Raw genomic sequence first — 14,730 nt, forward strand, 5'->3', positions numbered from 1 at the left:
TGAGGAGACATTTCTTCACCCAGAGTGGTGAGCCTGTAGAATTCATTACCACAGGAAGTAGTTGATGCCAAAACATTGAATGTATTCAAGAGGCGACTAGATATAGTACTTGGGGCAAATGGGATCAAAGGTGATGGGGAAAAAGCAGGATTAGACTACTGGGTTGGATGATCATCCATGATTGTAATGAATGGTGGAGCAGGATCAAAGGGCCAAATGGCCTCCTCCTGCTCCTATCTTCCATGTTTCTATGAAACAGGGAGAGTTCTCCACTGGCTGGAGCCATATATAACACAAAGGAAGGTGGATGCAATTATTGGAGGTCAATCACTGCAGGAGTTCCTCAGTCCTAGGCTCAACCATCTTCATTAATGACCTTCCCTCTATCTTATGGTCAAAGTGGGAGAGTTTGCTCATGATTGTAGTATTCTTCTCAAAGGCAATTAGGATACTGGTCAATCAATGATGGCCTTGCCAGTAACACCCATATCCTGTGACTGAAAGAAAGATGGCCTTGGAATAGTAGGGAACAACCTTAATGTTAAATGGAGTAGATGGGTCAGAGGTGGGTAGAAAAAAAAAGGATGAGGTACACAGATTATTACAAAGAGTTTCAAAGAGAGCATTCCAATAATGTGACATGGTGCTACATATAGTCAACCATCTTTCTTCAGATGTATGTATACAAAACCAAAATTGTGATTAAATAAATTGAAATTGAAGCATTAACTATAGAATTTGGACTGCAGAAAATACAGAGAAACTTCAAGGGAGGTTAAGAATTGACATTTAGAAATGCTTTGTTATACACTACTAGAAATGAACTCTCAAATAATCCTAACTCACAAACAAACTCACAAACGATGTACTGGACAATAGATTTTATACACCGTAAACTAGAAACATGTGTATACACATTACTCAAATTTACTGTTGCAAGTACAAAACAGTGGTAGGCAATCTCACAAAGATCCTGAAAAGGCATTAAGGGCTAATCATTTGTTTATTTTTGCATAAAATCTTCTACACAAAATCTTTTCAATGCATCATTGATAATTTGATGTACAGAACAAGTCTTGTGTAAGCCAGGATAATGTTAATTCTGGTTGCTCATGGTTTGAAAATTAATGAGCATGTTCATTTTTGCCACTGATTTATTTTGTTAACCCTAAATAGCTTGTCTGCATCTTGCCTGCAACGCAGAGAAATGGACAGAAGATGAAGCAAGGGTATAGAGGATCAAATAAACGGTGCTAAATATAGGATCTAATGAAGGTTATTTTGGTATTTTATTTACAGGGTTAAAACATAAGTTTTAAATCTGGAGAGTTGAACAGCAGTGGTGGTATGTAACACTAATGACCAACAGCATGCTGACATTTAACTGCAGTATGAACTCCAGAGATAGTTAAGTGCAGTCTGATATCCAAAGTAATTAAAGTAGATGACTCAGATGCTGAGTAAGTGACATGCCATGTCAGTCATACAATGGACTGTTGAAATGTGCAAATCCCCATCTTGAATAACCCAACAAAGCGAGGGATGAAAATATGAAGTGAAATGGTAGGAATAAGCAGACAGATGCAAGGAAGATTCTACTTTTTCTGGAAACTGGTCAAACAACCAATTTGAAGCCCAATTCTAGCTATTCCTTTGCTCTAGTAACCTAGGCGGGATAGTTGAATGCTATTTTAGCCTTTAAACCACACTGGATTTTTAAAAAAAGTCAGTATGTTTCTCTGCTTTTCTAAATCTTTCTTATTTCACACACAAAAGTATCTAAATATTCATCGAACAACATACTTGAATGCACAAAAGCAAACAAACTAAAATACCAAGGGACTTGGAAAAGAAATGGTCTGCATTTCTGCCAGAATTAAAGGACAAATAAGCATGCAAAACCATTCTTTTTGTCTAAATGCTCATATTACTTTCTTATTATTATACATGAGGGGTAAAGCAGAGGCTGCACTAAATAGATAAGTGGGTAAAGGTCAGTGTTATAGGATTCAAAGTACATTGCATTCCACACCAGAAACTGTAATTGTGGCAATCCTTTTGAACAGTAGATTTCAACTCGCTTTGGCAAATGTCAGCAGTGTTCATGATATGGTCTAGGGGCTGCTTCCTGCCTCACTCCCCTGGATTTGTGATGTTCAACTCTATGCAACTTTAGTCCTCCTGATCTTCTGTCTGTGGGATTTTGAACCAAATTTTCCTCTCCTATTCTCTTGCTCTCAAGAAAAAGACATGAGGATGCTATTAGGAGGCACATTTTTCCCAGTTTCCATAGAGAGGCCAAAATAAAGGCAAGAGCATTCACAAGAAAATACTTCAAAAACAATTCCACCCCCACTCTCCCCCACTAAGCATTGTGTGAAGTGGTGCTTGTGGAATTCCAACATTTATTGCAGGATCTTCAGAGATAACAAATTTAGAAAGTAAATAAACGTTTTTTAAAAATGTTGACTTTTGGAAAGTTCGAGCGTAGCATTATAATACAGCCCCACACCAGAGAATCTCATAACACAACACACAGGTGGTGGCCATTTGGCGCTTCATGCCTTTTCCACTCCCTTGCTCTTTCATCATAGTCCTGCAAATGTTTCCTGTATCTACCTAACTTTTTGTTTTGAAAGTTATTGTTGAATTTGCGGCCACCACCCAGTGCATTTCAGATCACAATTTGCCGTTATGCAAAATCTCCCCATTACGCATAACCTCCCGATAACCTTTTCTGCTTCACAATTCCTCATAGAATCCCTACAGTGCAGGAGGAGGCCATTCAGCCCATCGAGTCTGCACCGACCACAATCCCACCCAGGCCCTACCCCCACATATTTTACCCGCTAATCCCTCTAACCTACGCATCTCAGGACTCTAAGGGGCAATTTTTAACCTGGCCAATCAACCTAACCCACACATCTTTGGACTGTGGGAGGAAACCGAAGCACCTGGAGGAAACCCACGCAGACACGAGGAGAATGTGCAAACTCCACACAGACAGTGACCCGAGCCAGGAATCGAACCCGGGACCCTGGAGCTGTGAAGCAGCAGTGCTAACCACTGTGCTACCGTGCCATCCTCTTCTCTAATTTGCTTTCCCCACCACGTAACTAAACTTCGGCACCTCTGGTGTCAATCTGGTCAATTCTCCTCTGCATCCTCTCCAAGGCCAGGACACCCTGAGCAGTACCCCACTAACACTCACCTGTGTAACCTCACATAAGTGCCACTTGAATGAGGTATCACCACAGTTGCTACCTCTGAAGATGTGACGCGAACTGAGTCAATGCCTTGGAGTGTTGTCTACATAAGGCATTCGACAAGGTTCCTCATGGCAAGCAGGTGCAAAAGATTAAATCTCATGGGATCGGGGTGAAGTAGCTAGATGGATTCAGCACTGGCTTGGCCATAAAAGACATAGGGTAGCAGTGGATGGGTGCTTTTCTGAATGGAGGTCTGTAACTAGTGGTGTTCCGAAATAAATGACTTGGACGAAAACGTAGCTGGTCTGATTAGCAAGTTTGCAGATGATACTAAGATTAGTGGAGTTGCGGATAGTGAAGAAGATTGTCAGAGAATGCAGCAGGATTATAGTTAGACTGGAAAATTGGGTGGAGAAATGGCAGGTGGAATTTAATCCGGACAAATGCGAGGTGATGCATTTTGATAGATCTAATTCAGGTGGGAGCTATAAAATAAATGGCAGAACAGTCAGGAGCATAGATACACAGAGATCTAGGAGTATCAGTCCACAGATCCTTAAAAGTGGCAGCACAGGTGGAAAAAGTGGTGAAGAAAGCATATGGCACGCTTGCCTTCATCGGATGGGGTATCGAGTATAAAAGTCGGCAAATTATGTTACAATTGTATAAAACATTGGTTAGGCCACATTTGGAATAGTGTGTCCAATTCTGGTCACCACACTACCAGAAGGACGTGGATGCTTTGGAGAGAGTGCAGGAAAGGTTTACCAGGATGTTGCCTGGTATGGAGGGTATTAGCTATGAGGAGAGATTGAATAAACTGGGATTGTTCTCCCTGGAAAGACGGAGGCTGAGGGGCGACCTGATAAAAGTTTATAAAATTATGAGGGGTATAGATAGGGTGAAGAGTTGGAAACTTTTTCCCAGGGCAGAAATGACAATTACAAGGGGGCACAAGTTCAAGGTAAGGGGGGAAAGGTTCAGTGGAGATGTGCAGGGGAAGTTGTTGTTTTACACAGAGGGTGGTGGAATGTACTGCCATGTGAGGTGGTTGAGGCAGTTACGTTAGCCACATTTAAGATTTATCTTGATAGGTATATGAACAAACAGGGAAGAGAGGGATATAAACGGTCGGTTAGGTAGACAAATGTGATCGGCACAGGCTTGGAGGGCCAAAAGGCCTGTTCCTGTGCTGCTGTACTGTTCTTTGTTCTCTGAGTGGATGGAACTAGAAGCAACAGAAAAGACCAATGGGGAAAAAAATAAATTTATTGGTGTTCCCTTTTTGTTTTGCTTGTATTTGGCAAATGCCCAAAATGATGAATGAAATCAGGAGCTCACCATGTGGGAATCACAGATACTGATGTGGGCTCATTTTTATCCCCTCATCCAATTCAATTTCACGGAGTGGAACGGATCTCTAATATTTCATAGTGTAGTTGACCGAGGTGTTGGCTACAACTGTGATCCTGATCAAAAAGATGGATCCCAATGAGTGGCTCATTGCCCTAGAACTACATACTGCAGCATATTTCAGAGAAGAAGAATGGGAAGGAGAAAGTTAAAGGTATAAATTATTGAATACATCACATGACTAAGCTGGTATAATATGGCATGAGGCAATGCTTAAGGCAATGGTGTGCTTGACAATGATCTCTTTTACGGGCTAATCACAACTCCTATAATTTATGTGCAGGTTAAAGTTAATAATGAGAGCTACGTAAAAAAACCATTATGAAATCAAAATGAACCCTCAACAAAAATGTGTATATGATTTGTCTTCAATATTCAGCATGTTATAAAAATATGTTCCATTAAGGTATCTGCATGCTTCTCTGAACGAACACAGTTAGGACTCTACATTTTGTAGTAAAATATGAAAGATGGGTGTGTGAACTGTGCAGATTGACTGCTTTGGGGCAAAATGTACACTCTACAATTAGTTTTAGGTCATTAACGAGTGTGAAGAGGGAAAGAAACGAGTTTATACCTTGGTTTTAAAACAATGATAAATTTCTTATATTCCCAATGAGTCCCCGCAGACAGCAAAACATCTGTGCTGATTAAAGAAAGGCCACAGCTTGACCAAAGTAATAAACAAATCACTCCTTTCCAAGGACACTTCAGGCAAACTGAAACCATTGTCACCCATGACAGAATTTGTTAAATTATATTAACTTTCTACTAAAGTTTGAAATTGTGAGAAAGTTCGATTTACCATTCTGGTGTACATTACCCTCACTTCTCACCTAACTCGCACATCACTTGAGTAAAAAGAGTTACTTGCATCTAACAAAATACTTGGAAATGTGACACAACTGGGTCCTCATGCAATGCAACATAACGTGGAACTGATCCCTTCTCTTGTACTACTTACAGATTCTTTAATTTATTGTCTCCCATGTGAATAATCGCATTAAATGACACCCTTCCTGTCACTTTATCATAGATTTTAGTGTATACAAATGATAGATGTATTTTGTTACAAAAATATGCTAGCTTAAATAAATAGTTCCTTGCTTTTGTTCAATTCTCAAGTTACTTTTTCACAACACCTCTTTTTCAGAATTATATTCTTTTTAAGACACAATGTAAGGCCTATATTTCAAAGCCAGAATTTTAAGACGTAGATTTCAGATAAACAATAACGTAAAGGATTATGGAGATAGTGTGTGGAAAGGCACTAAAGTGTCCAAATCAGCTATGATCATACTGAATGATGGAGCAGGCTCGATGAGCTAGATGGTCTGCTCCTGTTCCTAAAGCACCTTTTACAATTTTCTTCACCACACAAATGGTGTGATTTTGACCAATCATACTAAACCAGAGATGCTGACAGCTATTGAATTAAAGCTTTACCTTTCTGATGGAAGTATTTCCGATAGTAGTAAGCTCCAAGGTCCACATGCTCCACAATGTATCTCTTTACTTTGTCACAATGTACTGCTAAGTTTTCCTTTGATATCTCCAGCACAGCAACTCCCGCATTTGTGCAGTGGGAACTCAGGGAAAATTCAGAAGATGCGCTTTCAAATCCACTCAGCGACCCAGAATTTGACCGGCTTAGGCTTATCTTACGCTCTCCTTCTCCACCGATCTCATTCCTGAAATACGAACAGCTTAGCACAAGTTCATTGCTTATTTCATCCCCATAGTCGACATTGAGATTCTCCTTTGAGTTCAGGTCCTCGGTGCTACCCGAAGGAGAGCTGAAGCTGATCGAATGTGCGAGCGGACCAGCAGTCAGTGAGGCGGCGGCAGCTGCAGACGCACCTGTCGTGGTGTTCCTCCTCTTAATAACACTATGTCTGGTCATCACAGCTTCATTCAAGTCAAACAGCACGCTCTGCACATCGTAATGAGCAAAGCATTTCTGGCAAGTCCAGCCTTTCACGCTGTCTTCTGATTTGCTGTCCTCAAAATCTGCTGACTTGCCCAGCTCACTTTCACCTTTGGCATTGCGCAATTTGCGGAAAATAGAAGAATCCCCCGTTTCAGACTTCGATCGCCTCTTAAGTGGTTTCTCCCTTTCTTTATGCAGTGGCCTGGGGCTCCCTCTGTGTGCAAAGAAACCATCTACAAAGTCAGATTTGGAGCTTTCAATATTTGAACCATAGGTTTTACTGGCTTCTGCTTTTAGTAGTTCACTGAGTTGTTCTGGCGCTGGACTTCGTTGATCTGACTGTTCATTTCTATAACCTTTTAATAAATCAAAGAAACTGTCCCCTGACATTCCATGTTTGTCAATGGAGGAAGTGCTGCCATATTCGCGGTGAAGAGCAGTTCCCAATTTGTGACTCAATGCTCCATACTCCTCAGATCCATCGACATCCAGCTCACTGATAGTGATGTCACTATTACTGCGCTGCCTTATTCTGCGAAGGCCCTTTGCAGGAGATTGGAGGTAACCATCTGGTGTAAGAAACCTAGAATCTAAGCTCTCCATCTCTTGTGCCTTGGGTTGTAGGTAGTCACTGTGCATCCTCCTTGATGCCAATAACTCTAGAGAATTTTGATTACTATGGCTCAGCCGGCTGCTCGGGCTACCAGAGTGAATAGACATGACAGTGCCATCTGGACTCCCTGCAGATTCTTGGTCACTTGTTCTACAACAATCTTTAGTCATTTCTTTTCTGGGAGGCCAGTCAGCAATCCTTGCTCGAACACCCATTTTAGGCACACCTGGCATCGCACCAACATGGTGAGCACTTTCACTTCGTGGTGGCGGCCCGGTCACACTACATGAGCCAAACGTGCCATTCGGTGTTCGGAATCGGCGTGCGTAGAAGTCATCTGAACGTGCACCAATAGTAAGCTCAGGGCCAAGAATTGCAGTGGCACCAATACCCACCTTTTCAGTCTGGGAACGTTTTAAACTGGTCATGCTCCACACTTTTTTCTCCCAACAGCTTCGACTAAATGTACAACCATCTCTTTTGGAAGTAAGAATCTCCTCGAGAGCAATCTCCAAGCAAGTCAAATTGAAGAATTATAATCTGTTACTCTGTGGTATCTTTCTCACATATATTCATCTTGGCATCGTTTATAATCTGAGCTGCTGGCTAATGATCTGCAGGACATCTTTGCAGTACAGATTTCAGATAGTACCATCAGTCAACTGCCAGAGTTTGAAGAAAACCTGAAAAGAACAAAAAAAAGAGTATTAGTTATTTTATTTCTGCAATATGTTGTGAAACATGTAACTGATGAGCAAAATACTGCAGATGCTGGAAATCAGAAATAACAGAAAGTTACAAACAGCAGGTCACTCAGCAAAGGCGGGGAGAAACATAGGGTTAATGTTTCAGGCCAATTACCTTTCATTAGAACTATAACATCTTTCATACACAAGGCGTATTATAGAAAACAAGTGGCCATTGTTTTAAAGATCTGAAAATATCAGAACAGTGTGATCTCACTTTATCCATTAATGTCCCCAACATATAGCTAATTCTCTGGTGGGAAGGGAAATAACTTTTGCTTTATAAGGAGTGAATAAGCTTCAAGTTAATGATTGAGGTGAACTGTGAAATGGAAGAAGGCTGCAGCAAGGAATGAGAAAGAAACAAACAGGATACTGGAAAATTCAACTCAGAGGCAACCACCCTGGAGAGGATCTGCAAATGAAGACTGCAGAAGAGAGTATCTCTTAATTGTTACAGAACGTTAATTGTAAATTTTAAGTTAAAGTTTATTTATTAGTGTCACATGTAGGCCTACATTAACACTGCAATGAAGTTACTGTGAAAATCCCCGAGTCGCCACACTCTGGCGTCTGTTCGGGGACACTGAGGGAGAATTTGACATGGCCAATGCACCTTACTAGCATGTCTTTTGGACTGTGGGAGGAAACCAGAGCACCCGGAGAAAACCCACGCAGGCACGTGGAGAACGTGCAGACCCCGCACAAATAGTGACCCAAGCCGGGAATCAAACCCAGGTCCCTGGTGCTGTGAGGCAGCAGTGCTAAACTGTGCTACCGTGCTGCCCATAATGCATGCTGTGCAAACTGAAAAGAAAGTGCAAAGATCACCAGTGCTTTTTGACGGTAAGGTCACCAACATACCGTGAAATTGCCATATTTTCATTTTATTTTTGTAATTGTTGGTTCCCCCACATCCCCTGCTTGACATTTTGGGAGCAACCTTTTGCGCCATTAATAAAATTTCCTACCTACCATCAATAATAAACATTCAGCAATTACTCACTTAAAAGTACTATCATGTCATAAATTCACACGTTTTCTCTTTCTAACCCAGTGAGGAGGGCTCACACTAGGGTATGAATCCAAACACACAAATCTGATCAACCAATCTGATCAAACCCACCTCAATGCTGGGAATCCATATGCAGGCATTTTTCATCAGATATCATCAAATAGCAACTATGAACTCTTTCTGGTTGTATCACAGCTTGGTATGGCTCCTGCTCTGCCCAAGACCGCAAGGAACTACAAACGGTCGTGAACGTAGCCCAATCCATCACGCAAACCAGCCTCCCATCCATTGACTCTATCTACACTTCCCGCTGCATCAGCAAAGCAGCCAGCATAATTAAGGACCCCATGCACCCCGGACATTCTCTCGTCCACCTTCTTCCATTGGGAAAAAGATACAAAAGTCTGAGGTCATGTACCAACCGACTCAAGAACAGCTTCTTCCCTGCTGCTGTCAGACTTTTGAATGGACCTACCTTGTATTAAGTTGATCTTTCTCTACACCCTAGCTATGACTGTCACACTACATTCTGTAGTCTCTCGTTTCCTTCTCTATGAACGGTATGTTTTGTCTGTATAGCGCACAAGAAACAATACTTTTCACTATATGTTAATATATGTGACAATAATAAATCAAATCAAAAAGAATAAGGACACTGGTTGATTGCATTTCCCATTTTATAACCCAAGGATAAAGATACCAGCTTTGATATCATCACCCAAACTCAGATCACTCATCTCAGAACAGCAAGCAAACGTTCGGGTGTAAATTTCCTGCCTGGCTCAGTAAAACACCAGACAATTGCACACTAACCCATCTGAGGAGCTCAAAATGGCAATCTAAATGAAAATACTGGTGTGCGGAGGATAGCTATCCCATGGATGACAGTACAAAAAGGAAAATGGAAAGCTAAGAAACGGCAAAATGTAATTTCTTGATGTTGTAACGAGCAAAATGTTTTTGGTGGGCAAGTCAAATTTGTAGGCCATTTCCACTGGAGTACCAGCAGCCTACAAAAGGACATTATCCTTCCAGCCTTGGGTTAATTGTATCCAAAGAAAGCAGTTGAGCAAAGTGACCGGTGGGTTAAGTATTGATTTGCATTTGGTAGTGGTGGGAGCAATGTGAAGATGAAAGAAGACCATAAAATATTGGTTTGGATAAGATTTTTCCTACAGTGAACTGCGCCAATATTTTAAATAAGCTGATTGGCAATGATGACTAGCTTTTTGTACAGGTAAACAAACTAAAACACAAGCATCTGTCATGCTTGGGAGTGGCAACTTAAATATCAACCAAACCATCTGAAGTGTTACTGTTGGGAACAGACTGCAACCTGCATTATTTCATATTTAATACTGATTAGCTGCCTGTACTTGCACTAAAGAATATTTACAGGATACATGTGAAACAGAAAAACCATTCTAATTTCTAGTCAAAACTCGACTAAATGATTCTAAGTAAAGATCAGTTGATAACCCTGTACTAGGTTCCTAGTAAAATCAGATGGTTTGGATTCTTTGAGCCCCTGTCCATGTCAAGGTACTGATGAAACTATAATGCCTGTCTTCATATGAAGGTAATAGGAGCACAAGTAGGCCATTCTGCCCTTCAAGCCTGCAACACCATTCAACAAGATCATGGTTGATCTCATTGTGTTTCAAGTTCTATATTCAAATTGACCCATGAAAATCTTCGATGCCCTTGCCCAACAAGAATCTACCTCTGCCTTAAAAATATTCAATGACCCCCATCTCCATTGCCTTCTAAGGCAACAAATGTTAAAGTCGCAGACCCTCAGAAAAAAATTCTTATCTCTGTCCTAAAAGGGCAACTCCCATTTTAAAACAATGCCCCCTAGTTCTGGACTCATCCACAAGAGGAAAATTTGTTTCTACTTCAACCTTGTCAAGACCATTCAGGATTTTCTATACTTCAATCAAGTCACCCCTCACTCTTCTAAACTACAATGGAAACATGCCCAGCCTGCCCAACCTACCCTTATAGGACAACCTGCTCATTCGCAGTATCAATCGTGTGAATCTCATTTGAACTGAATCAAATGGATTTACATCATTCTTTAAATAAGGAGAGCAAAACTTCACAGAATATTTGAGATGTGGTCTCACCAATGCCCTGTAAAAGGGAAGCATAACATTCTTACTTTTATATGTTTGATTCTTCTCTTAATAAAGGATAGCATTCCATTAACCTTCTTAAATACTTGCTGTACCTCCATACTGACTTTTTGTGACTAATACATGAGAAAAGCTATTCTCCATTTAAGTAATATTCAGCTTTTTTATTCTTCCTACCAAAGTGATCATATTTTACTCCATCTGCCAGATTTTGCCCATTCGCTCAACCTATATATACCCTTTTGCAACCACATGTCCTCTTCACAACATACATTTCTACCTTTGCGTCATCTGCAAGTTTAGCTACAAGGCAGAAGTCAGGGGTGTGATGGAATGCTCTCCCCTTGCCAGAATGGGCATAGTCCAACGCCGGCATCGCCACATTCTTGCTAGAATGAGTGCAGCTCCAACAACACAAGATGCTTTGCACCCATCCCAGCACAAAGCAGCCCACTTAATTGGCATCACTTCACTCCCCTTATCTAAATCATTGATATAGATTGTAAAAAGTTAAAGCCCCAGCTCTGTGGAACTCCACTCATCACATCCTGCCAAAGAGCCACTTATGCATATCCTCATTTTTCTGCCAACCAGACAATCTTTTGTTTATGTTAAGATGTTACCCCCTACACCATGATCTTTTATTTTCTGCAATAACCTGTGATATGGCACTTATCAAATGCCTTCTGGAAATCCAAGTAAAACATAGCTACAGGTTCCTCTTTCTTCACAGTGCATGTTACTTCTTCAAAGAACTCAATAAATTGGTTAAATATGATTTCCCTTTAACTTATTCATTCAAGAGATGTAGGCTTCGCTGGCTAGGCCAGCATTCATTGCCCCGATTGCCTGCAGGAAGGTGTTGGTTAGCTGCCTTTTTGAACTGCTGCAGTCCGAGGTGTAGGCACAACTAGTGCTGTTAGGAAAAAAGTTCCAGGATTTTGACCCAGCAACAATGAAGAAATGGTGATATATGTCCAAGTCAGGATGGCAAGTGGCTTAAAGGGGAACTTCCAGGTGGGGGTATTCCTCTGGATCTGCTGCCCTCGTCCTTCTCAATGGTAATGGTTGTGGTTTTGGAAAGTACTGTTGAAGGTGCCTTGGTGAGTTCTGGCAGTACTTCTTGTAGATGGTACACACTGCTGCCACTGTGCGCCAGTGGTGGAGGGAGTGAATGATTGTGGAAGGGGTGCCAAACAAGTGGGCTGCTTTGTCCTGAATGATGTTAAGCACGAGTGTTGTTGGAACTGCACTCATCCAGGCAAGGGGAGAGCATTCCATCACACTCCTGACTTCTGCCTTGTAGATTGTGGACAGGCTTTGGGGAGTCAGGAGGTGAATTACTTGCTGCAGGATTAATTCAAGACTACGTTGATGTTCCAGATTATCTTGATTTTCTGTGTCCAGCAATAACCTCCTTAATGATTGATTCCAACACCTTCCCCACGATAGATGTCAAGCTAACTGGCCTACAGTTGCTCGATTAGAAGGGTTATACCTGCTACTTTCCAGTCTAATGGGACCTTTCCGGAATCTAGCAAATTTTGGAAGGAACTTTTACAAAAGATTTTTGAAGATGTTTTTGCTCCCTCTCTTCACTATCATCCAGTTTCCACTTATCCTTTCCCACTTGAATAACAGTTATGCCCAAGTCAAGCACCACTCGTTATTTGCAATTAATTTCACTCTCGACTTGAGCTGGCAAAGTCGGATAATGCTGAAATTTCCCATATTATCCTAGAAGAAGGGTTATACTTTGTGGCAAGTCAGGTAGAGACCAAAAGAAGCTTGCTTTGTCTGGACCAAGCATTTTAAGTGACAAGCCTTCCCAGAACTCAAGTCATGATCTTTTGCTAAGGAATGGAGTGTTTAATTACTGTAAAATCTGGTTTACATGTGGTGGATTGATGCTTCTTATTTAACCCTTCTATGACAAAGATGTGACTTTCACAGAGATTCAACACCAACCAATAAGATAAAGCAATAATTTACTAGCAAAATCTTTGGGTAGGGCACTGGATTGCTTACAATCTAACCAGTCTTTTACCCTTAAATGAGTGAAACAATTGGGGAGAGGCTAACAAAAAGAAAAATCACATAACATACAAAATAATCACCAGCAAAATGCAAAGCTAGATTGAAGAAATCAGAGTTAAGAATCTGTTAAGTAATATTTGCACCACACAAGTACCAGGTAAGACCATCTCCAACAAGACAGAATCTAACAATATTCCCTTGATGATAGTTGGCATTATTTGATTCGATTTATTATTGTCACATGTATTAACATAGTGAAAAGTATTGTTTCTTACTCGCTGTACGGACAAAACATAGAGAAGGAAATGAGACAGTGCAGAATGTAGTGTTACAATGAATGGAGCATTACCAACATTGAATCCCCCACTGTCAACATTCTGGGGGCTTACTATTTACCAGAAATTTAACTGACCAGTCATATAACTATGATGACTAAAGGAGCACAGCAGGGGTTGGGAATTCTGTGGCGAACATTTCACATCCTGACTCACCAAAATCTGTCCATCATCTTCAAGGCACAAGTCAGGAGTGTGATGGAATACTCTCCACTTGCAGATCCAGAAACACTCAAGATGATTGACACCATCCAGGACAAAGCAGTCCATGTGATCATCATCCAATCCACACTTTATACATTTGCTGTCTCCACCACCATCACGCAGTGGAATTTTTGTGCAGCATATACAAGATGCACTGCAACAACTCACTAAACCTCATTTGACAGCACCTTCTAAACCTATGAACTCTCGAAGGCCAAGGGCAGCAGATGCACAGGAATACAATCCTGTGCAAGCTCCTCTCCCACCACCACACACTATACTGACTCGGAACTATATTACCATTGCTTCACTGTTACTGGGCCAAGAACTTGGAATTCCCACTCTAACAGCACTGTGACAACAACAATTCAAGGTGGCAGCTCACCATCACCTTCATGGGCAATTAGGGATGGGCAACTAATGCACATTCCATGAAAATAATAAATAAAAATGGACAGCAGTAAACAGGCACAGTCATGTAATGTTTATGGCACTGATCCAGCAACCCTGAAACTTTGGGATTAAATCCCACCTGGCAAATTGTGAAAATTAGGCTGACATCAGGTAAATTGATAATGGAAGTTGCTAAGTTGCTTTAAAAAAGTAACTGGGCTTGCCTTTCAAGGGAGGGTGCATAGCATTGCACCTGGTCTAGCTTGCAGGTGTCTACAGTCCCACCGGAATCATTTGATTCTTAAATCACCACAAAACAAGATGCCAATTTTGTGCAACAATTACAGCCTTGCCAGAGAGAACAGATTCAAAAACGTGGGGTAATGTTTATGAATGAATAGCCCAGTTACATTTCTGGACAAATTCTGAGACGCAGTTAAGCAGCAATTAACTAATACCCACTCGCCCTCATATAGCAGTATCAGCCATTACTGACGAATCTTTAGAATCTGGACACCTTACATTTACACAGGATACAGTAATGGAGTGGTTATACAGGACACATATACCAGAGGCCTCAACTAATAATAGTAAACTCCAACTAATAATAGTAAGTTCAAATAACCCTCTAGCAGTTTCAAAATTTGCAAGAAAATTTGGAAATAAAAATAAATCAACGAAAAATGACAATGAGGTT

At 41.0% G+C, this 14,730-nt stretch overlaps 1 protein-coding gene across 12 annotated transcripts in view; it reads right to left on the reverse strand.

The window, feature by feature from the left end:
- sipa1l1 (signal-induced proliferation-associated 1 like 1) overlaps positions 1 to 14,730 on the reverse strand; it is a 375,648-nt gene that overhangs the window by 160,168 nt on the left and 200,750 nt on the right. For all 12 annotated transcript variants that reach the window (XM_078233437.1, XM_078233435.1, XM_078233434.1 and 9 more), the window contains one exon: positions 6,069 to 7,848. In XM_078233437.1, coding sequence (XP_078089563.1) covers positions 6,069 to 7,593 — 1,525 coding nt within the window. In that variant the 5' untranslated portion in view covers positions 7,594 to 7,848. The remainder of the gene's footprint in view (positions 1 to 6,068; positions 7,849 to 14,730) is intronic.

Source organism: Mustelus asterias, chromosome 18 (genome assembly GCF_964213995.1).
Source record: "Mustelus asterias chromosome 18, sMusAst1.hap1.1, whole genome shotgun sequence".
NCBI lineage: Eukaryota > Metazoa > Chordata > Chondrichthyes > Carcharhiniformes > Triakidae > Mustelus > Mustelus asterias.